Here is a 23,584-nt window from a genome sequence, read left to right on the forward strand (position 1 = left end):
TTACTCTTGTAAGAATGTATATTTTTCCTAGATGATCCTTTTAGGGCACTGCTAAACAGGGGCGGAGCAACAATGGTGTCAGGATGTCCGTTTCGTCAAAAAATTATATCGTATATATAAGTAAAATAATATTTTAAATGACTACTTAATGTATTTTGGACACTGTAAGCCTAACAAGCATGTATAGTATGGGAGCTGGAGATCGCAAGTTCGATCCTCACCAATAAATAATACTTTAATAATCTATTATTATAAATAACGAAAATTTAAGATAATAATATTTTAATAAGCTATTATTACAAATAACTAAAATTTAATATTATTTGATAAAATAATCCTTAATTAGATAGAACTTGAAAATTTTTAATTAAAAAAATTAAAATTTTAGAAGCCAAAACTGTAATTGATTTGATCTTTTTTAAAAAATAAATAAAACTTAATTTTTTAAAATTTAATTTAACTTAATAAATAACTCTGAAATTTTATATAAAACAACTAAAAGCAAGAAAGACTTTATATAGAATTCTTTTTAAAGAACATATTTGATTGTACTCTTTATTTTACATGTCTCGTTATTACTGTCATCGTCGCTTGAAGCATAAAAATAATGTTATTCTAATTTGAATTTTCTCTTTTTTCTTTTTTTTTCTTCTGTCCGATTATATTATATTAAACTAAATGTATACATTAAACTTAAGTATTATGTAGTTTAATCAGAATTCTTTTTGTACATTTGTTTATAAAAGAAATTTAATTATTAATACTATGTAGATTGATTTTAAAATTCTTTTTATACCCATTCATCATTTTTTTAGTTAATGTAATTTCTGAACACCCTTCTTCAAATTTCGGTTACACTACTACTGCTAAATGGCCTGAAAAATTGATTAGAATTTTTAAAAGTCTATAATATTTTTTAATTTTAAAATAAACTATTTTTTTTATTTTTTAATTAAAAATTATTAAAATTAAAAAAAAATATTTAGAAAAACGAAAAATATTATAATGTGAAATATGTTACTAATTTTACCATTTTGATCGAATTCTGGTGAAAAGGATTTTTCCTTTTTTAACTATGGATTCCCGTGGGAGACAACCTAGATAAGAGAGAATATTGTAACAGTAATGTGAAGATTAAGATTATTTGAGTCCCTAAGTAATAAATTAATACTAATTTTGGACGCAGGTGAGCATAGTTAATTAATCCATCTTGATTTATCAAAAAGATGAACAAAATAAAAATCATTAAATGGCAAAAATATGTTAACGATAATGATGCATGTGCTTATCACCATCCAAATCTCTAGTAGGTGTACGATCACTTATTCTAATATCTATATAAGACAATCTTTACTATTAAATTTAGGGCAATGCAGAAATTAGTTAAATAGAAGAAAGTGTGTACGATTACTTATTTTAATATCTAGATAAGAGAATCTTTATCATCAAATTTAGCGCAATGCAGAAATAAATTAAATATAAGAAAGCGTACAATTACTTATTCTAATATCTAGATAAGAGAATCTTTACTATCAAATTTAGGGCAATGCAGAAATTAATTAAATATAAGAAAGCGTGTACGATTACTTATTTTAATATCTAGATGAGAGAATTTTTACCATCAAATTTAGGGCAATGCGAAAGTTAATTAAATATAAGAAAGCTTTTTAATAATTGAAATAGTCATGAAAACTCAAGATTATGGATCATCTTTGTACAATTAATTGAAAAATCCTTTCAAGAAATTAGTCTAAGTAGGTGCAGGAGCTACTAAGAAAACATATTGTATAAAGAAAATAAGACACATCTTCAACTATGAAACACTCTTGAATATAATCCTACAAACAAACTATGCCAATTGATATAACAAGAATAGTATCAGTACAGACAACACATATTGATCCATCCATTCACCATCCTCATTACGAGTATCATTATCTTGACATTCGATACACCCTATATCCTTCTGCTGTCAACTCCACTCACATCAAATCATAACCTAATCCTTCTATCACATAATATATTTTCTAATGATACTTTGTATGATGATAAATGATTCCATCAAGAATAAAATAAAATTTTAAAAATTACATTACTAAAAATAAAAAAGTATCACCACTACTATTATCACCCGCAAGTTTAGAGGAATTTCACATTTTAAAATATGATTTTTAACATGTTATAATATTTGTGTAGTTATAATACAAGGTAAAAAAAAATGAGAATGGCCAACGTTCATATAAGAAAATCATCCATTCTTTTATTGCTATTGTAGACATTTAAATTTTCTGAACTCTACAAGACGTGTTCAATTTGAGTTGGGACTCTACAAATTGTGATCAACTCAAATTAGGATTCTTGGAGGCTACTCAATCCTACATCCTAATTTATGCCTATATAAAGGGTACTAAATTCTCTTAAAAGGTATCTCCGAAATTTCATAAAGAGATCAAGATCTCGAATACTCCACAAATTGATGGATTATTCATAAAGAGAAGTCAAATTTAAATCGTCCTAGTTCGAGAAATACGCCACTAACGGCCCTCGAATCATGGATAAATCCTAGGAGTATAGAATCAAGGGATCAACAGAATTGTACCCGCTATCTTGATGAATAAAATCATGTTTCTTTAGGTTTTTTATTTGTATGGTTTGTTTATTTTCCATATGTTTAAAATTTGTTGCAAACAAATTGGCACGCTCAGTGGGACCAAATCTGTCCTTCGTCTCTTTTCTCTTAAATCAAATCTGAAAAATCTGAAGCAACAAAGATGGAAGAATGAGTACTTCAAGCCTCGTCTTTGAGTTTTATCAAGTCTATGCTCCGACAAGCTTTGAAGCAATTTGTAGACATTGAAATTTTGTGGAACTCTACAAGACGTGTTCAATTTGTGTTGAAACTCTACAAATTGTGATAAACTCAAATTAGGATTCTTGGAGGCTATTCAACTCTAAATCCTAATTTATGCTATATAAAGGGTACTAAATTCTCTTAAAAGACATCTCAGAAATTTCATAAAGAGATCAAGATCTCGAATATTCCATATATTGATGGATTCTTCCTAAAGATGTCAAATCTAAATCATCCTAGTTCGAATCATGGATAAATCCTAGAAGAGTAGAATTATGTTTCCTCATATTTTATTTGTATGGTTTGTTAATTTTTCATATATTTAAAATTTATTGGAAACAGCTATATACTAATTGCTAATTGTTCATGAGATATTTATTGATTATGTATGCAAATTGTTCATTGATATCCTAATATTATCATTAGATCCCTGTGGTCAATGTGTTGAGAGATGTCCATGTGCACATATTTGTATGTGTAGGTTATTAATTATTGATGTAGTTTGTCTTTTAAGTTTCTCTTACTTTTAAAGTTTTTTGTGTTGTTTGAGAACAAACAAAAAGATTCCAAAGAGGGTGTTGATGCATGTGTTGTCATTCGACTATACAATTGATGCTTTTATTTTTAATTTTTCAACTTTGAATATAAATAAATGTAAGTTGTTAAGAAACTTTTATAAAATTTGAATCGTTTTTACGTCTTCATGATTGCAGTGTCACATGAAACTTACTATCTAATTCTTTGTTTAGTCACATGCATACATATTGTGTATATTCATAATTCCTTTCATTTTTAACTTCTTCATATTTTTTTAAGTTGGTTTTAATTTGGCTCAAATATCTCAATAGGCGGAATGACTTGGGAGACTCATGTTCTTGGCTCTATTTGTCAGTTGAATCCTTCTACTCATCACTTTGCCAAATGAACTCTTAAACTCGATGAAACTCTATTTTCTAAACCCCTCTCACCATTGAACAAACTTATATGGTATCAAAATAGCTGAGTTAGATAAATGTGTGACCACATGCACTTTAAAGCAAGTGAATGCGATATTTTTATTTAAAAATTATTAAAAATATAAGACAAAATAATAATAATAATAATAATTTTTTTAAAAAAATCCCAAACCGTTGCTTCTTCAGCCCACCTCACCTCACCCCACCCCCGTTTTCTGTTCTTCTTCCCCATCCTTTTTCTCTTTTTCTTCAGCCCCATATTTACATCTCGCCCTTACCCCTTTTCTATTCTTCTTCTTTAACGTACATCCATTGTCATAATCATCAAATATAAAATTAAAGAAAGTTTTTGCAAGAACATATCATGAACTATTTTTATAAATTTAAGATTTATTGCTTGAATTTACTCATAAATAACTTATTTCCAACTTGAAGTTTTTAGTGATATTTTTTAAATCTAAATGAAACCTAAAACATGTATGTGCAAGAGCTAATTGCAATTTATTATATTTTATGATTGAAAAAACTTTAGAGAAAAAAATATGAAAATGATGTTTTTTTTGGAGGGGGGTGAGGCGTAGAGGGTAGGTGAAAATGAAGATGATGAAGTAGGAAGGGGGAGAAAGAGAGAAAAAATTGTACTTTTTATTTTTTAATATTATTTATTTTTAAAATGTAATTTTTGACGTGTCATTGAAAAAATAAGTACAACAACGATGTGTCATTAAAAAATGACGTGGGATTTAATGTGTAAAATGAGTGTATTACACGTACACATATCAAATGAGAAAGGGGCTTAAAATATTGTGTTTAAATGAGTTTAAGGATTCATCTGGCAAAATAATGAGTTAGAAGGATTCAACTGATAAACAGAGTCAAATATAGAGGTTATCACGTTCACCTAAACCTTAGTGTGTATATATTTATATTCCATAGTGCTCTCTCCCTCTTTACCCACCTCACAATGATAATTGGCTATAGAATCAATTTCAGACCACTTTCTCATGATAAACTGAGTAAGAAACATTTTGCAAGAATAATACTTCAATTATATTAACTTTGAAGTATTCTTTTATTATTATTATTATTATTATTATTATTATTTACTTTGCTTTTCCTATTTCTCTTTGTTCAAAAGGATCACATGTTATGTGGCAGAGACAATGCAGCTATAATACTGCTTCATCAATGGTAAGATGATCCCCCTCACTTTAGTTTATAAATATTTCTTCTACTTAATTTTTTAATAGTTTTTATCTTTTAACATAATCATTCAACTTTGATATAGATTCTTTTTTTAAATCAATCAAAAAAAAATGAGTAGAGGGGACTAGACTTGACCTCAATACAACACTGGTCAGTCAAAAAAAAAAAAAAACTAGAAGACTTACAAAATCCACTATATACAGAGCCTAATTAAAATATATAACCTAATTTTAGTTTTGAAATTTATTAATGTGTAGTCGTTTAATTACTACTTATTAGATCTATTTTTGCATGATTTAATATTTTAAAATTATGATTATTTTCATTACGATTTATTTATTTGCAATATTTGTTTATGCAAATTTCATTATTAGTTTTGATTGAATATTTTAGCGTAATCTGTAATTAGTCACATCATATCATATTTCATGTTATAGTATTGTATTTTGGTAGAACTAAAAAGTTAATTATACATTCGTATGAATATTTTACAGGAAGAACCCTAAAAAATCCTAAGTTGAAATAACTAAGTATTATTAGTTTGATTTGATTTATAGATTTAAAAACCCAAAGTATATGATATTTGAAAAACTCAAACTAGATCCGGTCTCTCATGATTACAGGATGGTTTTGAAGAAGCAAAGGAGAGAATAAGGGAAAGTTTTAGTAAAGTAGAGTTATCTCCTTCTTCCTATGACACAGCATGGGTAGCTATGGTCCCTTCAAAATATTCACTAAATGAGCCATGTTTTCCACAATGTTTGGATTGGATTATTGAAAATCAAAGAGAAGATGGATCTTGGGGACTAAACCCTACCCATCCATTGCTTCTCAAGGACTCACTTTCTTCCACTCTTGCATGTTTGCTTGCACTAACCAAATGGAGAGTTGGAGATGAGCAAATCAAAAGAGGTTAATAGACTTTATTTGTTCAATTCATCAGTATTATGTTATTCCGGCCGTTCATTTTTATTTGTCACGTTTATTTCTACATATTTTAAAAAAAGATATTAAAAATTAGTTAAATCGACTCTTGCATATGAATTAGATTACATAAATTAGATTCCTGTCTTTTTCTCAAATTACTAAATAAATCATGAAACCTGAGAATAGAGATATGTATCAGAGAGGAGATAAAGATGTAGTCGAGAGGCTATTCTCTCTCTCTCTTTTTTTTTTTTAATTGTGGAGAATTTTAGAGACTATGATAATTTAAGATTGTTTTAGATAATTTCTTTAACATTTTAATTTTAAAAAAGTTACATTATTTTTGTTTGGTTACTAAGCAATTATAAGAAACAGATTTGGAAGTAGTGGTTTAATGACTTAACATAATTTCTTTATTTCTTTCAGGCCTTGGCTTTATTGAAACCCAGAGTTGGGCAATTGATAACAAGGATCAAATTTCACCTCTAGGATTTGAAATTATATTTCCCAGTATGATCAAGTCTGCAGAAAAACTAAACTTAAATCTAGCAATGAACAAAATAGATTCAACGATTAAAAGGTATGTTCCTTAACAAAACTATATTTTACATTATTATTTTATTATTGTTGTTGCTCAAAAATTTAAATTGGCACTAAATAAGGGTCAAATTAGATATTATTTATTTGAGATATACAACAGTCAAAATTAATATGTATCTAGAATACATTAAGGGATCATTTGGTAGAGTGTACACAAATAATGCTAAATAGAGTGCATTAGTAATATTTGTGTTAGCAATGCATGTATTGATTAGTTATGCTTGCATTAATCAATGTAGATTATTTTTAATGCATCGTTTGGTTTGATGCATTAAAAATAGAATGCATTACATTATAAAAGTTATTTTCAAAGATACTCTCAATTATTATGGGGAGAAAAGATTTCTGGCACTTTTGAGGAGTTCCACCAGCTGCCTGCACGTAAAAAAGTTATTGAGGGGCAACTGAGTCTTTAATTAAGTTAATGCATGCATTAAAACCGTTGCATTATTGCTAACATCTAGTAATTCATGATATTAACAGTACACACCTTGATACACAATAGGGTGTATTAGTTATACATAAATTAGAAAAAAATACCAAATAAGTTACTATAATATACAAGACTAATGCATGCATTATTATTTTTAATACACTCCACCAAACGACCCCCTAATTTTCTTACTCGCCTCTCTCATATTTCATTCTTTCCTCTCTTCTCTCTCTCTATATAAGTATTTTAGAATATACTTTTTACTTTTCCTATATTCATGATTTCATGACAAATTTTGCAAATTCTTAGAGCATTACAGAATGAATTCACGAGGAATATTGAATATATGGGTGAAGGAGTTGGTGAATTATGTGATTGGAAGGAAATAATAAAGTTACATCAAAGACAAAATGGTTCATTATTTGATTCACCAGCCACTACTGCAGCTGCCTTGATTTATCACCAACATGATCAAAAATGTTATGAATATATTAATTCAATCTTGCAACAACACAAAAATTGGGGTATGTATAGTTTCTTTTTTCTTTTTTCTTTTTTTTTTGGAAAAAAGGACAAATATATCCCCGTATTATTATAAATGGTCTACATATACTCTTCTTTATACTTTTGGGACACTGGTGTCCCTATCGTCCAGAAAAAAGATTATGTATATGCTCTTTATTCTAACGGAAGACTAAATATAGGGACACGTGACACAATTTTATCTATTGAATAAATGTCGGATCAATGGATAAGATTATGACACGCGTATGGCAGTAAGTATAAACGGTATTTATTTTAATGGCTTAATAATTAAAAATCTTTGTTTTTTGCTTTCTAACATTTTTTGGCCTTTTATGTTCTCATAGTTCCCACTATGTATCCAACAAAGATACATTCATTGCTTTGCTTGGTTGATACACTTCAAAATCTTGGAGTACATCGGCATTTTAAATCAGAAATAAAGAAAGCTCTAGAAGAAATATACAGGTAAATTAAATCTAATTAATCAAAATCATATTTTATAATTGGCTATCTCTAGGTGTTTCACCTTTACTATTTAGTATATCATAATAATGTCAATTATTTATAGGCTATGGCAACAAAAGAATGAAGAAATTTTCTCAAATGTCACCCATTGTGCTATGGCTTTTCGACTTCTAAGGATGAGCTACTATAATGTCTCCTCAGGTTTGTTACTAAAAACTCGAGTCAATAATTATTTTCTTAAAAAGTCAATTTTGTTGTTAGAAAAAAATTGAAATCAAGAAAACATATGACAGTTTGAGATAATAACTAAAATATTAATCAGCTGAGTTATCATCAGTAAAAACTCTGACGTTTACCTTAATGAATTCAACTAATTTGCAGATGAACTAGCAGAATTTGTGGATGAAGAACATTTTTTTTCAACAAGTGGGAAATTTATAAGTGATGTTGCAATCATTGAGCTCCACAAAGCTTCACAATTGACTATTAATGAGAAAGATGACATTTTGGATAAAATTAACAATTGGACAGGAATATTTATGCAACAAAAACTCTTAAACAATGACTTCCTCGATATCAAGTCAAAGAAGGAGGTATTATTTCATATGACTACTTAGGATTCATTACAAATTTAATTATATCTCTTACTTTTTTTTTTTAATTTGAAAAAGAATATATTTATTTTTTCAACAATTCTCTAATTCTAACTATCCTTGTGGTACAGTATACATATTATATATATATCTTTAGTTTAAGACTATATTTTTTAATTATTACTCCCTTCTTTTTTAAAGAAAATGATCCTATTTCCTTTTTTGATTGTTTAAAAAAGAACGATATCTTTCCTTTTTTGGCAACACTTTAACTTTAATTTTCGACTGACATATTTAAGACCATAAGATTAAAGGACATTTTGATACATTTGACATAACTTTAATTTAAAACCACAAGATTAAAAAGTCTTATCTCTTTTCTTAAACTCCATTCCAAGTCAAACTAGGTCATTTTTTTTTTTGAAACAGAGGGAGTATTAATATTCTTTATTGTTGTTTTATTTTTTCCTTATAAAAGTTGAATTCTTACAATTTAAGAAACATTAATTAGGTGGAACTTGCTTTGAGGATGTTTTATGTGACATATGATCGTGCGGAAAATCGACGATATATCGAGTCATATCAAGAGAACAATTTCAAAATGTTAAAAACAGCTTATAGGTATGACTCTATATATAACTATCACTTGTGTAACGTTCATGAATATATATTCATATACAATCACAAAAAAATAAAGAAACGTAATTTTATTGATAAATATTGCGGGTACAATTCTGTTCGGGTCGTTAATGACATATTCTCGAACTAAAATGATTTAGATTTGAACTCTATATAAATATTTCATTAATTTATGAAATATTCTATATGTCTTATAAGGAAATGGGGAAAGACGAAAGTTACATAGATATGAATATCTTATTGATAATAGTACAGGTACAATTTTGTTCCTCCCATGATTCTACTCTCACAAGATTTATCCATTATTCGAGGGCCGTTAGTGACGTATTTCTCGAACTAGGATGATTTAGATTTGACCCCTATAGGAATATTCCATGACTTTTGAGGAAAATTCGAGATGCCTTTTAAGGAAGTTTAATACCCTTTATATAGGCATTTAACTTGATTTATGGTTGAGTAGTCTCTAAGAATTTCAATTGAAATCGAACACACCTTTAGAGTCCCAATCGAATTGAACACGTCTTTTCGAAATCTATAAAATTTCAATGTCTACAAATGTCCCCTGCTTCAAGACTTGTCGGAGTGTAAACTCGATTATACTCAAAACAAGGGTTGAAGTACTCATTCTTCCACCTTTGTAACTTCAGATTTTCATATTTGATTTATGAGCGAAGAGATGGAGGGAAGATTTGATCACACTGGGCGTGCCAATTTGTTTGCAACAAATTTCAAAGTGAAAGTAAATTACAATCACAAAAAAATAAAAAAAAACGTAATTTTATTGATAAATATTGCGGATACAATTCTGTTCGGGTCGTTAGTGGCATATTTCTCGAACTAAAATGATTTAGATTTGAACTCTATATAAATATTTCATTAATTTATGTAATATTCGAGATGTACTAGAGTTTAGGGTTGATCAGCCTCCAAAAATTCTAATTGAAATTGAACACACCTTCTCGAGTCCCGATTCAATTTCAATTGATAAATATTACAGGTACAATTATGTTCCTCGCTTGATTCTACTCTCCCAAAACTTATCCATAATCTGAGGGTCGTTGGTGGCCTACTTATTTTTTTTCTCTATTACTAGGTGTGGCAGCATGAACAATATCGACTTGTTAACATTCTCAATGCAAGAATTTGAGTTGGGGCTATCCCAATACCAAGAAGAAGTTGAACAACTGAAAAGGTATGTCAATTGACAAGAGCCAAGCTAGATCTTTTCCATTGCATTGCTTTAATTCATTGTTTGACTAATAATGTTAGGTGGTACGAAGATTACAGACTAGAGCAAGTGGGATTGGCACAAGAATACATATATCGTACTCACTTAATTAGTGTTGCTGTATTCTTCGAACATGAATTATCCAATGCTCGAATTATGTATGCAAAGTACGCCATGTTTCTCACTTTGAGTGATGATCTTTTCGAACATTTGGCATCCAAAGATGAACTACTTAACATCATTGAATTAGTACAAAGGTACTCTTTTAATTAATAGCTATCTAATCTTTTTTTTTTTTGGAAATTAATTACATGAAACATTGGTGGTTATTGTTAGGTTTGTGGAGCATGATTAATATTTGATATACTGTCATATATTAATGTTCACGCGGTTCAAAAATACTCTGATTTATTAATATATATACCACACCGCCGTGGAAGTTTACTCACGGGGTGTTACCACGAAATATTGGTTTCTTTTTCTCTCTCTAGATCTCTCATCTTTTTCTCTTGAACGTTGTTGTGTTCTTCATTCATCAAGTGTATGTGTGTGGATTCGATGTTATATATTACAGGTGGGATGAACACACAAATGTAGGTTTCCACTCAGAGAAGGTCAAACTTTTCTTTACAGCATTATATGATACAATAGAGGAAGTTGCAACTAATGCACAAATCAAGCAAGGACGAAATGTCAAACATCACATAATAGAATTGGTATGGGGTTTACTTTGCATTTTTTTTAATTAATATAATTGTACTTGAAAAAAGAAATTATTATTTTTTATAATGAATATTTGACATATGTGGAGTAGTTTGTTGAAGGGTTAAATAGCATGTTGGTAGATAGAGTAGAGTGGGGTACAAGAATACCAAGCATAGAAGAGTACTTGCGTGTGTCCTTGTCAACTTTTGGTGGAAAATGCATGGTTCTAACATCACAATATGTTGTTGGAATTCATCTTTGCAACTATCAAAGTGATGATGAAATACAAGACTTGTGCTATTGTTCCGGCATAGTCATGCGGCTTCTTAATGATTTACAAAGTTTCAAGGTAATAAATGAATGAACGATGTTTTTTTTTTTTTGTGAAGGTGGAACATCTGAGAAATCAATTCTAATTGTATTGGAATTTGTGCAGAGAGAACGATCGGATAGTAGGTTAGTGAATATGGTGAAATTAGTAATGAAGCAAAGGTCAGGAACAATATGTGAAGAAGAAGAAGAAGAGGCTATAAAGCATATAAAGGAAACAATTGAATGTAATAGAAGAAAGTTGCTAAGGATGGTTCTTCAATCTAAAGGAAAAGGAAGCAAAGTACCACAAGCATTGAAGGATTTATTTTGGAGGACAACCAAAGCGGTTTATTTCTTTTATTCAGATCATGATGAGTTTCGATCTCCAAACAAAGTCAAGCATCATATCAATCAAGTCATTTACAAACCACTCCATAATCGATGAATTCTTGAGATAATCGTATTGAGTTTAAGAGCTGCTTTTTAGTATATTCTTATGTACTCGTATTGGGTAATTGAATATAAGGAGAATGTGCCAGAGAGTCCGGTGTGGCGCGCCAACAATGCACCACCGAAAAGGAGTTTCTGAACTTTAGGGGTTGGTGCACTGTGCCAGGATCGGATGCCCCCATCCTTTTTTCGTCGTTTGCTCCGTATAAGTCCTTTGACTCTATACTTTACTTTCTATTGATTCTGACTATTCTCAACTAAACATCTAGAAATCATTCATGATATGAATCATAATCTTGAATTCAAAAATCAAATTAAAGGTGGAGTTAAGAGACAAGTCTTGAGAGTTCTTCAAGTCAATTTTAAGAAGTCTTTTTACAACTTTTTAAACTTGTTGTAAGACTTGAGCATTTGATTTTGAGGAAGAGTAAAGTTGAGTTCATTTTTTTTAAAATGATATATGGAAACTAAGTATTACCAAGAGAAATGTTTATATATAAGAAAAGAGGAAGCATCAATTTTCAAAAGAGTTTATGAGCAGTTTTGAGTACTATCTCTTTCAAGAGAAACCTTTAGAGTAATAATCTCAAAGTTGAGGAAGAAGAAATGTTTTTTAAAAAAAACATATTGAGCTAAATTATATTTTAGGAGTAGTATCGAACACCGATATATGGGGATTCTAACAACTCACAACCCCCATAAAACATATAACCAACGTGGGTAGAAAGGGTCATACTTTTTAGATTATCTTTATTATTTTTAGCACAGACTAGCTGATCCACTTAGTTGAAGAGTTGAATATCCCGGCAAGGTATATGATTCTTGCAAAGTTATTGGGTGTCGTGGCACCCCTTCCTATATACTTAGATCTGCCATTGTTTACGTTATACAAAATATCAAAATCTAAAATAAAAACTTTATTCTTCTTAATTTATTATTGTGTTGCACTTATATTGTTCTTTTTATGTTTGTTACTAATGTTTCTATTTTAGGAGCATTTGTAAAGTTGCATTATTACTTCCTTCATCCGGTATTATTTTGTTATGATTTCTATTTTTAGAATTAAATTATAAAAATTTTGACTAACTTTTGAGATGTATTTTTTCATCATATTAATAAGCAAAAAATTGCAATTTATAGTAATTTTTCATATAGTTTTAGAATATCTAGTTTTTTTTGTCTAAAATATCGAATTAATGTGATCTAATTTAACTTTGAAAATTAGTCAAATTAACTTTCAAAAAGTGCAACATGACAAATAAAATTGAACAAAGGAAATATCTTATAACGTCAAATTTGTCGAAGAGGTCGTATATTTATTTTACAAGCAATTTTTATTAGTCAAACTGAAAATCAAACAATTAAAAATTAAAATTCATATTAATTAAAAAATATCATATTAATTTAACGTATTTAAATACCTAATACCAATAAATCAAAATTAATAATATATAAAATCAAACATACCGAACTGATCAAAGATTCTTTAACCAAGTGGGAGACAGCATAGGTAAACGAGAATTATTTTTATAGTAATAATGTGAAGATTCGCAAGATTTGAGTCCTTCAATAATAGATTAATACAACTCGTGGACAGTGAGGCATAATTAATAAATGGGAAAATACCCAAATATCCCCTTAACCTATGCCCGAAATCATAGAGACATATTTATACTATACTAAGGTTCTATTACCCTCCTGAACTTATTTTATATGTAATTTTTTACCCCTTTTTAGCCTACGTGGCACTAGTTCGGAAGAAAAAGTCAACCATCGTTGGGCCCACAAGATAGTGCCACGTAAGCTAAAAAGGGGTAAAAAATTATTAATAAAATAAGTTCAGGGGGGTAATAGGATCTTAGTATAGTATAAGTGTGTCTCTGAGATTTCGGGCATAGGTTAAGGGGTACTTGGGCATTATCCCTTAATAAAATTATCTTGATTAACCAAAAAGATTAATGAAATAAAAATTATTAAATGGAAAAAGTACCCCTTAAACCAATATTTATTGTGGGGAAGCACAAACAATTAAGCGTGTTCATAAATCGGTTGGAATTGATTATTGGTCAAAAATTTAAGGTAGCGATTTCAATTTTTTTTTAAAAAAAAAAAATCACATTTTGCAAAATCACTACAGCGGCAGTGATTATGTTTTTTCCGGTGGAGTAAATCGCTGTTCTTTCAGTGATTTTACCGTTTTGGTTAATATAAAATTTTATATACTATTTTGGAATTTTTGTTAATATTTTGTACCCTTTAGACTCCGAACTCTTAAAAACTGCTTATTTTTATGAACATTTTTTTAAAAATAATAATTTGTGTTTGATTAATTTATTTAAAAAATATTTTTAATAAGTAAGTTGTGTTTGGGTTAACTTTTTTATGGAATAATTCGTAATTATGCTTTTTGATATTTAAATAAACTTGCCATGCCCACCCACCCCACATGACTTGTCTTGTACATTATTCTTGCTAAGATAATTGTTGTATAAATTAGAAGAGATATTGGTAAATCAAAATTAGCACCTCTTTTATTTATATAGTCAATTAAACACATTATGGAAGTCTCCTCCTTTATTTTCACTTTTTTTCTCATTTTCCTACCTTTACTTCTTGCGATCGTTAAAAATCACAAAAAATCAAAAAATTTGCCTCCGGGTCCATGGAAACTTCCAATCATCGGAAACTTACACCAACTCGATATTTCGCGACCTTACATCACACTCAAGGAGTTATCGAAGAAACATGGACCGTTGATGCACCTAAAACTCGGTGAACGTTCAACTATTGTCATTTCTTCATATAAAATACTTAAAGAATTGATGAAAACAAGTGACACTATCCTCTCTCATAGGCCCGAGCTCCTTGTCTCGAAAACTGTGGCTTACAACGGTGGAGATATTGCTTTTGCGCCCTATGGTGATTACTGGAAACAGATGCGTAAAATTTGTACATCAGAGATCCTCACTACAAAAAGAATTCACTCGAATTATCCTCTTATGGAAGAGGAGATTTCGCGTTTAGTGAAAAATATTAAGGAGTCATCATCTAAAGGTACCCTAATTGATGTATACAAGTGTCTCAACTCGCTCTCTTGTGCTATTATTTGTAGGGCCACCGTTGGAACGACTTGTAAAGATTCCGATTCATTGATATCTACAATAAGAAAAATAACACCTCTAGTGGGACTTTTTAATATATCGGATTTGTTCCCTTCCCTCAAGTTTCTCGATAGATATATTACAGGATCTAATCAAAAGTTACTGAAAATGCATCATGAATTATGTGATCGCCTTCTAGAAGAAATTGTCCACCAACACGAAGAAAGTATTCAAAAAAATAATGTTGATGAGGAAGATCTTTTGCACCTTCTTCTAAGGGTTCGAGAGAAGGAGAGCCACAATTTTCATGTCCCTATAACAAGAGATAACGTCAAAGCTGTTATCTTGGTAAGTACATAACTTGTTGAAAATGTTACATTTTGTTGGATATTTGTTCAAATTTTATACAAGTTGAAGTGTCTACTTATGCACACATAGAATTAAAGGACATAAGTATCAGCTAAAGCCAAGTTAAAAGACATATCAGTGATCGAAAGGTTAAAAATTGGATTAACTAAGACGAGTCTATCTTTTGTGTTTTTTTTCTACTATAAATATAAATTTTGATTTTAAATAAAATTATCGATAAATATATAATTATCGATTAGTTATAATTTTTTCTACTATAATTAAAAATAGGATTAATTAAGCCAAATCTATCATCTTTTGTGCTTTTTTTCTACAATAAAAATATAAATTATTTTGATTTTAAATAAAATTATCAATAAATAGTTATAGATCATTTATGAAATTTATCTGAAATACATACTTATATGATCATTTATGAAATTTATATGAAATACAGGATATGTTCATCGGTGGAACGGACACGACATCAATTTTATTGGAATGGGCCATGGCTGAATTGTTGAAGAATCCAAATATAATGAAAAAAGCCCAAGTTGAAGTTAGAGAGGTTTTTAAAGGGAAAAAGAAAGTTGATCATATTGATGTACAAAATTTGAAATACTTGAAATTGATTGTGAAAGAAACTCTAAGACTTCATCCTCCAGGTCCCTTAGCTTTACCAAGAGAATCAATAGAGGAAATCGCGATTAATGGGTATGTTATACCTAATAAAACAATAGCGTTGATAAATTTGTATGCAATGGGAAGAGATCCTGAATATTGGCACGATCCAGAGAAATTCATGCCTGATCGATTCAATAATTATGTCAATAACAATGTTGATGATGTTAAAATGATCAAAGGATCATCCAATGTTCCTATGGAGTTTTTGGCATTTGGATTTGGAAAAAGGGTTTGTCCAGGAATGTTATTTGGTACGGCAAGTAGTGAACTTACATTGGCTAGATTACTTTATCATTTCGATTGGAAACTTCCTAATGGTATGAATCCAGAAGATTTAGATATGACTGAAAGTTTTGGTGCTGCTGCTACAATGAAAAACAACTTGTATTTGGTGGCTACACCATATGACTAACAAGATTTAGTCTGTCTCAGTTTATATGACATCTTTTGAATTTTGAAAGTTAAACTATTCTGTTATATGTCCAAATTGATGGTCAAAATTAAAAAGTTTGACTTTTGAATTTTGCATCATGTCATAAAAAATGAGACAGAGGAAATAATAAGTGGACTATTTAGTGCTTGGTAATAAAGAAAAGTCTTATTTTTTCTATTTCAATTCACTAAATGAATTGCTTTTTTTTTTCTTCCCCTTTCTTTTCTTGTATTCCTCATGTATTGTTCTGATTGATAATAAAGGGGTATTTTGAACACTCGTGTAGTTAAAGTATTAAATAAGTTTTGCTGTCAAGTTTCGGAGATTTTTTTTAATGTAATTTCTCTAAATTTTTTTTATTATTTGACTATAAAATGTTTCTAAATGCATTAAGTGAATTAATTCAAGGAGCATCAACACCTTCTATATCACCTATATGGCAAAGGGATATCCTAAGTGCTAGATCATCACCATACACTCACAATGAAGTTGATGAGCAAATTGCATCAAAAATTGCATGGGAATCAATTGAAGACAAGTTGATACAACAATCATTTTTCTTTGGAAATAAGGAGATGGAACTCATTAAAAATCATCTTCCTCCAAAATTATGGATGTACAAAATTCGAGTTATTAGTGGCATTTTTATGGAAATGTCGTACAATTGTTCTTGATTTGCATCCTGAAGAAATTGTTCATTTGACATATCTGATTAATATACGCAGAAAGTCATTCAACTTTGAACTTCCATCTAGATATTATGGGAATGCATTTATTACTCCAGCTGCGTTATCGAAAGCAGGATTATTATGTTCAAATCCATCGACATATATATGCAGTTGAAATGATCAAGAAACTTAAAGATCATATGAATGAAGATTACATTGAATCAGCAACAGATTTAATTGTAATTAAAGGGAGACCAGAGTTATCAAAATCATGGAATTTCATTATTTCAGATAATAGGTCTGGTGAGGTTATATTTGGTGAGGTTCCTAAAGCTGTATCTTTAATTAGTTTTGGTGTGCCTATTAAAAATGAAAATGGAGAAAAGGTTATTTTGATAGCTATAAGTTTGCCTCCTCTTTGGTATGAAAAAATTTCAAGGAGTTAACATAATTTCAAATTTATAAATCAATGTATTTGTTTTATATTCGATTGGAGATGAAATTTAAGTTCGATATCATTTAGTTTGTTACTAGTTAAAACTTTTTCTTGATATTTCACTTAGGTGGATGTTATGTGACATGCCATCAATATGTTACCTTTTGTGTTAGTTAAAAACATAAGCGTAATATTTATGAAAATCGCTTATACTTTCTTATGGAAAAAAATTTATTTATATCGAGTGTTTAAATCAAAGCGATGCAATTTTCATTCTTATGTGATTTAATGAAGCAAAATGAATTATAAATTCAAACACATGAAATGTATGTATTGACTTGATATAAATACGTGATGCCGAATAAGTTTTACCCCTTTCTTTTTTATCTTTTGGTTTAACGACCAATCCACATTGTCAAAAGATTGATGTTGAAGGGTTAAGTAAAGAACAAACTTTTTAAATCAATGATTTTCATTTTTAGTGAAAGAAAGAGAGATAAAAGTTGTCTGAAAAAGACATTTGGAGTGTGTTTGTTTAGAGCCATACATATGTAGTCCCCTCATTCATTTTTCGATTTCTGAACACGAAATTTAAGAGAAAAAGAAATAATTTAAAATAATTTAATAATATTTGTGTGAATTGTAAATTATTTTATCAAGGATTAAAATAAGGAGTAATTTAAAATTAAAAAAGTTTTTTTCTAAATAAACATGTATAACCGATTATCTTATAACATTTATATCATGCCCTTTCTCCCTTAGTCCCTTTGTTTCTGAAGTTCTTAATGTGTCTGGAATGTATATTGGATCCAAATATATATATATATCCAGTGTGATTCGTATACAGACTTTCTCCCTCACTTTCCTCTTATCTTAATCGCCTCTTTCTCTCTCTATGATTATGTATCATATAATGTATTTGATAGTTAAAATGCATGTATGAAATTATTTATTAGTGAGATAATATGTATATATATTATCAAACTATTGGGAGAATAATAAATATGGAAGGAATGTTTATATAAATCAAATAATTTTTGCATAAAACTATCCAAGCCATTGAGTTTCAAAGAGAGAGAGAGAGAGAAATGTTTTCTGAAAAAAGACATCTGAAGAAGAGCTAAAGAAAATTAATAATGTGTGTTTAAATTAGAGCCATATGTGTCGATTAATCAGCAACAACGTAGTACAAGACAGGGATATAACCCTAACTATTTTAATATTGATTAAAAAAAAAAAGTAAATATGACACGTAAATTTGATTTTAAAAAATCATTAATTTTCATTTAGTGAAAGAAAAGAGATAAGTTTTCTGAAAAAGACATTTGGAGTATGTTTGTTTAGAGCCACGTATATATATATATATATATGTCCCCTCGGAAATAATTCTAAAATTTGATAAAGTTATAAATATTCGTGTGAGTTATGAATTATTTTATTAAGGATTAAAATGAGAAATAATTTAAAAGTGAAACTTTTTTTTTCTAAATAAATATATATAGTCGTTTTAAGATTGATTAAAAGAAAAGTATGATACATAAATTGAGAATAAAAAATGTAATATTATGGGCTAAATTGAGATTAAACCAACTCTTATCTCAATCGCCTCTCTCACTATGATGTTGTATTGGGAATGTATTTGATAGTTAAAATACATGTATCTAGGTACATCTGAATCGTAATCTTGTATAAAAATTTTAATTAGTGAGATAATATATAAATATTTTTAAACTACAGGGAGAATAATAAACATGGAAGGAATTAATGTTTGTATAATCAAACAACTTTTTGCATAAAACTATCCAAATCATTGAGTTTGAAAGAGAATGAAAGAAAAATGTTTTTTAAATAAAAAACATTTGAAGTGAGGCTAAAGAAAATTAATAATGTGTGTTTAATTAGAGCCATACACATATATGGTAGTCGTACAAGAGAGGGACATAAGCCTAACATCTTGTGAATTATATGGAGGATCGATGAACATGCTCATCCTTTTCCAAACATGAAGTATAAAAAACAAAAACTTAATTATTTTACAAATTTTAAAATATGTCATACATATTTAAGTAAGTGAAAAATGATTTTATAAAGATTAAAATAAGAAAGTAATTTGAAGTTGAAATTGTTTCTAAATAATAAGGATGTTTGTATAACTATATTAAGATTAATTAAAAAGAAAAATATAATACATACTTGATTAAAAAAATATAACAATGCAGACTAAACTCAAGTTGAATCAAATCAAAGTAAATTTTCTATTATTGGAACTGAATCTTAGTGTAGGGGTGTCACTGAGATGATTCGACCTGTTATGTTATAAAATTTACTATCATACTAATTTTGCAATTATTATATTTTTGGTTAGATTTTTTTACATCGCTCTATCATCTCGATTTCTCTTTGTTAGTTGTATCAATGCGGTTCGATTAATTTTTTTTTATATATATTTGTAAATTATCATGCTAGAATCACAAGTAAAAAATAGGTTATCATAGTTATTATGGTTGGGTGGTGTTTGATGACTTTCAACAACTCTCGTAAAAATCACTTGTACTTTTTTTTTATCTTTTGGGTTTAACAACCAACTCCACAACTTAAGCCAATGGTAGAGTTCAACTTTTCCATCACCACATATTTATGTTGCATTACATTTTTTCTTGACTATATAAATCTAAATAATTATATTTGTCAAATGCTTACAATTGAATCCATATGGCTCACACTATGCCAATTTCAATAACATATGAAGAAACAAAATTAGTAGTGCCAACAATAACAACACCTCATGAGACAAAATATCTTTCTGAAATAGATGATCAAGGGAGTACACGTTTTCACAATCACATATTAATATTTTACAAATATAATTCTTTAATGGAAGGTAAAGATCCAGCAAAAATTATTAAAGATGGATTATCTAAAACACTTGTGTTTTATTATCCATTAGCTGGTAGACTCATTGAAGGGCCTAATAAAAAGCTTATGGTAAATTGCAATGGTGAAGGAGTCTTGTTTATTGAAGGTGATGCTAATGTGGAGCTTGAAAAATTAGGTGAATCTATTAAACCACCATGTCCATATTTGGATTTACTACTTCATAATGTTCCTGGTTCTGATGGAATTATTGGTTCTCCTCTTCTTTTAGTTCAGGTAAACAATCAACTTGAATTATATCTATTGTCTTTTTTCTTTCGAAACTTCTGATAATTATGTTGGGTATTATTTACCGTGAATTTTATACCATAAATAGATTTTTCTTTATATTTGGCTAATCTTTTTCTTGTAAAAACAGGTCTATGACTCTATAAATAGAAATACTTCCTTCTAACTTAATTAGCATTCTCAATATAGTCCTAGGGTTTTGAGTATCTATCGTCTTTTTTCTTTCGAAACTTCTGTTAATAGCGGGTATTATTTGCACTAATATTTTTTTACCATAAATAGGTTTTTTCCTTTTTCTAAAAGGAAAACATAAAATCTTCATATTTCGGTAATCTTTTTCTTGTAGGACTCTATAAATAGAAAAACTTCCTTCTAACTTAACCGGCATTCACAATATAGTCCTAGACTTTTGAGAGTTTCGGTTATGGAGGAGAATTTGTGAACCTACTTGTATCAAGAGTGAATTGGTTGAGACTCTCATACATATAGTGGATTGATCATCTCCTTTGTAGGACATAGGTCGATTGATCGAACCACGTTAAAGCTTTGTGTTTTTTCTTACTTGTATTTTTTACGCATGGTTTTTCGAGATTTGTTTTGCGCATATATAATTTCTTCTTTTTTTTCAATATAATTGACCTTCATTTATGTGTAGGTGACTCGTTTTAGTTGTGGTGGATTTGCTATTGGATTTAGAGTTAATCACACAATGATGGATGCTTATGGCTTCAAAATGTTTCTACATGCATTAAGTGAATTAATTCAAGGAGCTTCAACACCTTCTATATTACCTATATGGCAAAGGCATCTCTTAAGTGTTACATCACTATCACCAAGTATTACATGTACTCACAATGAATTTGATGAAGAAATTCAATCAAAAATTGCATGGGAATCAATCGAAGACAAGTTGATACAACAGTCATTTTTCTTTGGAAATAAGGAGATCGAAGCTATTAAAAATCAACTTTCTCCATATTGTGGAAGTACAAAATTCGAGTTATTAGTAGCATTTTTATGGAAATGTCGTACTATTGCTCTCGATTTGCACCCTGAAGAAATTGTTCGTTTGACGTTCTTCGTTAGTATACGTGGAAAATTACAAAAATATAAATTACCATCCGGATATTATGGTAACGCGTTTATTTCGCCAGCTACGATATCAAAAGCAGGATTATTATGTTCAAATTCATTGACATATGCAGTTGAATTGGTGAAGAAACTTAAATATGATATGAATGAAGAGTACATAAAATCATTGACAAATTTAATGGTGATTAAAGGAAGACCTAAGTTATCAAAATCATGGAATTTTATTGTGTCAGATAATAGATTTGTTGGATTTGATGAAATTGATTTTGGATGGGGAAAACCTATATTTGGAGGGGTTTCAGAAAAAATATCTTTAATTAGTATTGGTATTCCTATTAATAATGAAAAGGGAGAAAAAGGTATTTTAGTAGCAATAAGTTTGCCTCCTTTGGCTATGGAAAAATTTCAAAAAATTGTGTATAATATGAATTTTAAAAATGTAGGAACCAACATAATTTCAAAGATGTAGATGAATTTTGAATTCATCAATGATTAAATCAAAATTATATATGGAGATGGTACTATATGTTCGATTATTTTTCTATTAGAATGTACTTGTCCATCATGTGATTACGTTTTTGATAGTGTATAAAATTTTAAAAAGAAATCAATAATGTGAATTCGAAATCATACGCAACCTTGTCATATCAGACAATGGTTATTTACTTATTATTGTGTTGTTAATTTAAATATAATTCTTTAATAAAAGGTAAAGATCCTTCAAAGATCATACACGCAACCTTGTGATATCAGACACTTGTGTTTTATTAACCATTAGCCATGAAAAAATTTCAAGAAGTTGTCTATGAAATGACTTTAGAAAATAAGGAAGAAGTCAACATAATTTAAAGGATGTAAAAGTGAAATAAATTAAAATTATGGAGCTTGTAATATTTCATCATTTTCTTATTAAAAAGTACTTGTAAATGATGTATGATATTTAGAAATCTAATTATATGTTTTATGTTTGATTGAAAAGTATTTTTATTTTATTTTTTGAATTAAGAAATTTCGTTTATTTTATGTTATTAATTTAAAGTTTGACTTATTTATGCGATTTTTATTTGAGAAAAGGCTTATTTATGTCTTTTTAAAGTTCGATAGCATATTTTTAGTTTTTCCTCTTTAAAAATGATTTATTTAATTATGTGGCCAAACTATTATTGATCATGTGTAAAAAATAATTTTGCGAAATCGAAAGTACAATTTTCAGATAATAAATATTGATATGAGTGAACCTTTTTTAAAACGAAAATGACATAAACGAGTCATACTTTATACAAAATCATAATGGATCTTTTCTCAAAATAAGTTTCTATAAAAATAACTATTAATTAAATAATCATACGCAATATATTAACTCCTCTTCTACTATACACATAAAAAAAGGTTTAGATAAAAGAGATATAGTATAAAAAAAAGTTTAGATAAAGGATCAATGTACAGTATGAAATTAACATATACTCTTTCTCCGCATCAATTTATTTTATCTTATTTTTTTTAGTTAGCCTAAAAAAGAATATCTTTTTATTAATTTTTAATTTATATTTTTCATAGACAAGACAATAAAATTAAAGAATATTTGAACACTTATGTATTACGCAACTTTAACTTCAAGTCACAAAATGCAAAAAAAAAAAAAAAAACCTTTTACTTATTTAAACTTAATATGAAATCATCAAGTGTACGTTTAATTCCTCCGATTCATTTAACTTGTCATGTTGTGTATTCAAGAATTTTAAATTTTTTTACGAAATATTAAATTTAAAG

At 28.6% G+C, this 23,584-nt stretch overlaps 3 protein-coding genes and 1 pseudogene across 4 annotated transcripts; all 4 read left to right on the forward strand.

The window, feature by feature from the left end:
- The first annotated feature begins 4,687 nt into the window (after positions 1-4,687).
- Positions 4,688-12,152, forward strand: LOC101250138 (santalene and bergamotene synthase, chloroplastic). Of its 2 annotated transcripts, XM_069287915.1 has the most exons (14): positions 4,695-4,823; positions 4,946-4,998; positions 5,637-5,925; positions 6,367-6,520; positions 7,283-7,497; positions 7,843-7,963; positions 8,067-8,164; positions 8,345-8,556; positions 9,068-9,177; positions 10,289-10,387; positions 10,465-10,680; positions 10,998-11,139; positions 11,238-11,477; positions 11,565-12,152. In XM_069287915.1, the coding sequence occupies exons 1-14, from the start codon at positions 4,772-4,774 to the stop codon at positions 11,883-11,885; spliced, it is 2,322 nt and encodes a 773-aa protein (XP_069144016.1). In that variant the 5' UTR covers positions 4,695-4,771; the 3' UTR covers positions 11,886-12,152. The 2 variants fall into 2 exon arrangements, with proteins under 2 accessions (XP_069144017.1, XP_069144016.1); XM_069287916.1 differs by lacking the exon at positions 11,565-12,152 and having other exon boundaries at positions 4,688-4,823; positions 11,248-11,469.
- A 2,145-nt stretch (positions 12,153-14,297) lies between these two features.
- LOC101248028 (premnaspirodiene oxygenase-like) lies at positions 14,298-16,812 on the forward strand. The gene is made up of 2 exons (XM_069288000.1): positions 14,298-15,339; positions 15,797-16,812. Exons 1-2 carry the CDS (start codon positions 14,449-14,451, stop codon positions 16,433-16,435), a joined length of 1,530 nt encoding a protein of 509 aa, XP_069144101.1. The 5' UTR covers positions 14,298-14,448; the 3' UTR covers positions 16,436-16,812.
- Positions 16,813-16,830: 18 nt separating this feature from the next.
- Positions 16,831-17,570, forward strand: LOC101248319 (methanol O-anthraniloyltransferase-like; annotated as a pseudogene).
- A 1,971-nt stretch (positions 17,571-19,541) lies between these two features.
- LOC101248598 (methanol O-anthraniloyltransferase) lies at positions 19,542-23,460 on the forward strand. The gene is made up of 2 exons (XM_004244633.5): positions 19,542-20,710; positions 21,378-23,460. Exons 1-2 carry the CDS (start codon positions 20,273-20,275, stop codon positions 22,281-22,283), a joined length of 1,344 nt encoding a protein of 447 aa, XP_004244681.2. The 5' UTR covers positions 19,542-20,272; the 3' UTR covers positions 22,284-23,460.
- Positions 23,461-23,584: the final 124 nt, after the last annotated feature.

Source organism: Solanum lycopersicum, chromosome 8 (assembly GCF_036512215.1).
Source record: "Solanum lycopersicum chromosome 8, SLM_r2.1".
Classification (NCBI taxonomy): domain Eukaryota; kingdom Viridiplantae; phylum Streptophyta; class Magnoliopsida; order Solanales; family Solanaceae; genus Solanum; species Solanum lycopersicum.

Coding starts and splice junctions, on each gene's coding strand:
- LOC101248028 (XM_069288000.1), top strand. CDS start 14,449: ATGGAAGTCTCCTCCTTTATTTTCACTTTTTTTCTCATTTTCCTACCT. Junction 15,340..15,796: donor ACGTCAAAGCTGTTATCTTG/GTAAGTACATAA, acceptor TATGAAATACAG/GATATGTTCATCGGTGGAAC.
- LOC101248598 (XM_004244633.5), top strand. CDS start 20,273: ATGGCTCACACTATGCCAATTTCAATAACATATGAAGAAACAAAATTA. Junction 20,711..21,377: donor CTCCTCTTCTTTTAGTTCAG/GTAAACAATCAA, acceptor ATTTATGTGTAG/GTGACTCGTTTTAGTTGTGG.
- LOC101250138 (XM_069287915.1), top strand. CDS start 4,772: ATGATAATTGGCTATAGAATCAATTTCAGACCACTTTCTCATGATAAA. Junction 9,178..10,288: donor ATGTTAAAAACAGCTTATAG/GTATGACTCTAT, acceptor CTCTATTACTAG/GTGTGGCAGCATGAACAATA. Junction 11,140..11,237: donor AACATCACATAATAGAATTG/GTATGGGGTTTA, acceptor TATGTGGAGTAG/TTTGTTGAAGGGTTAAATAG.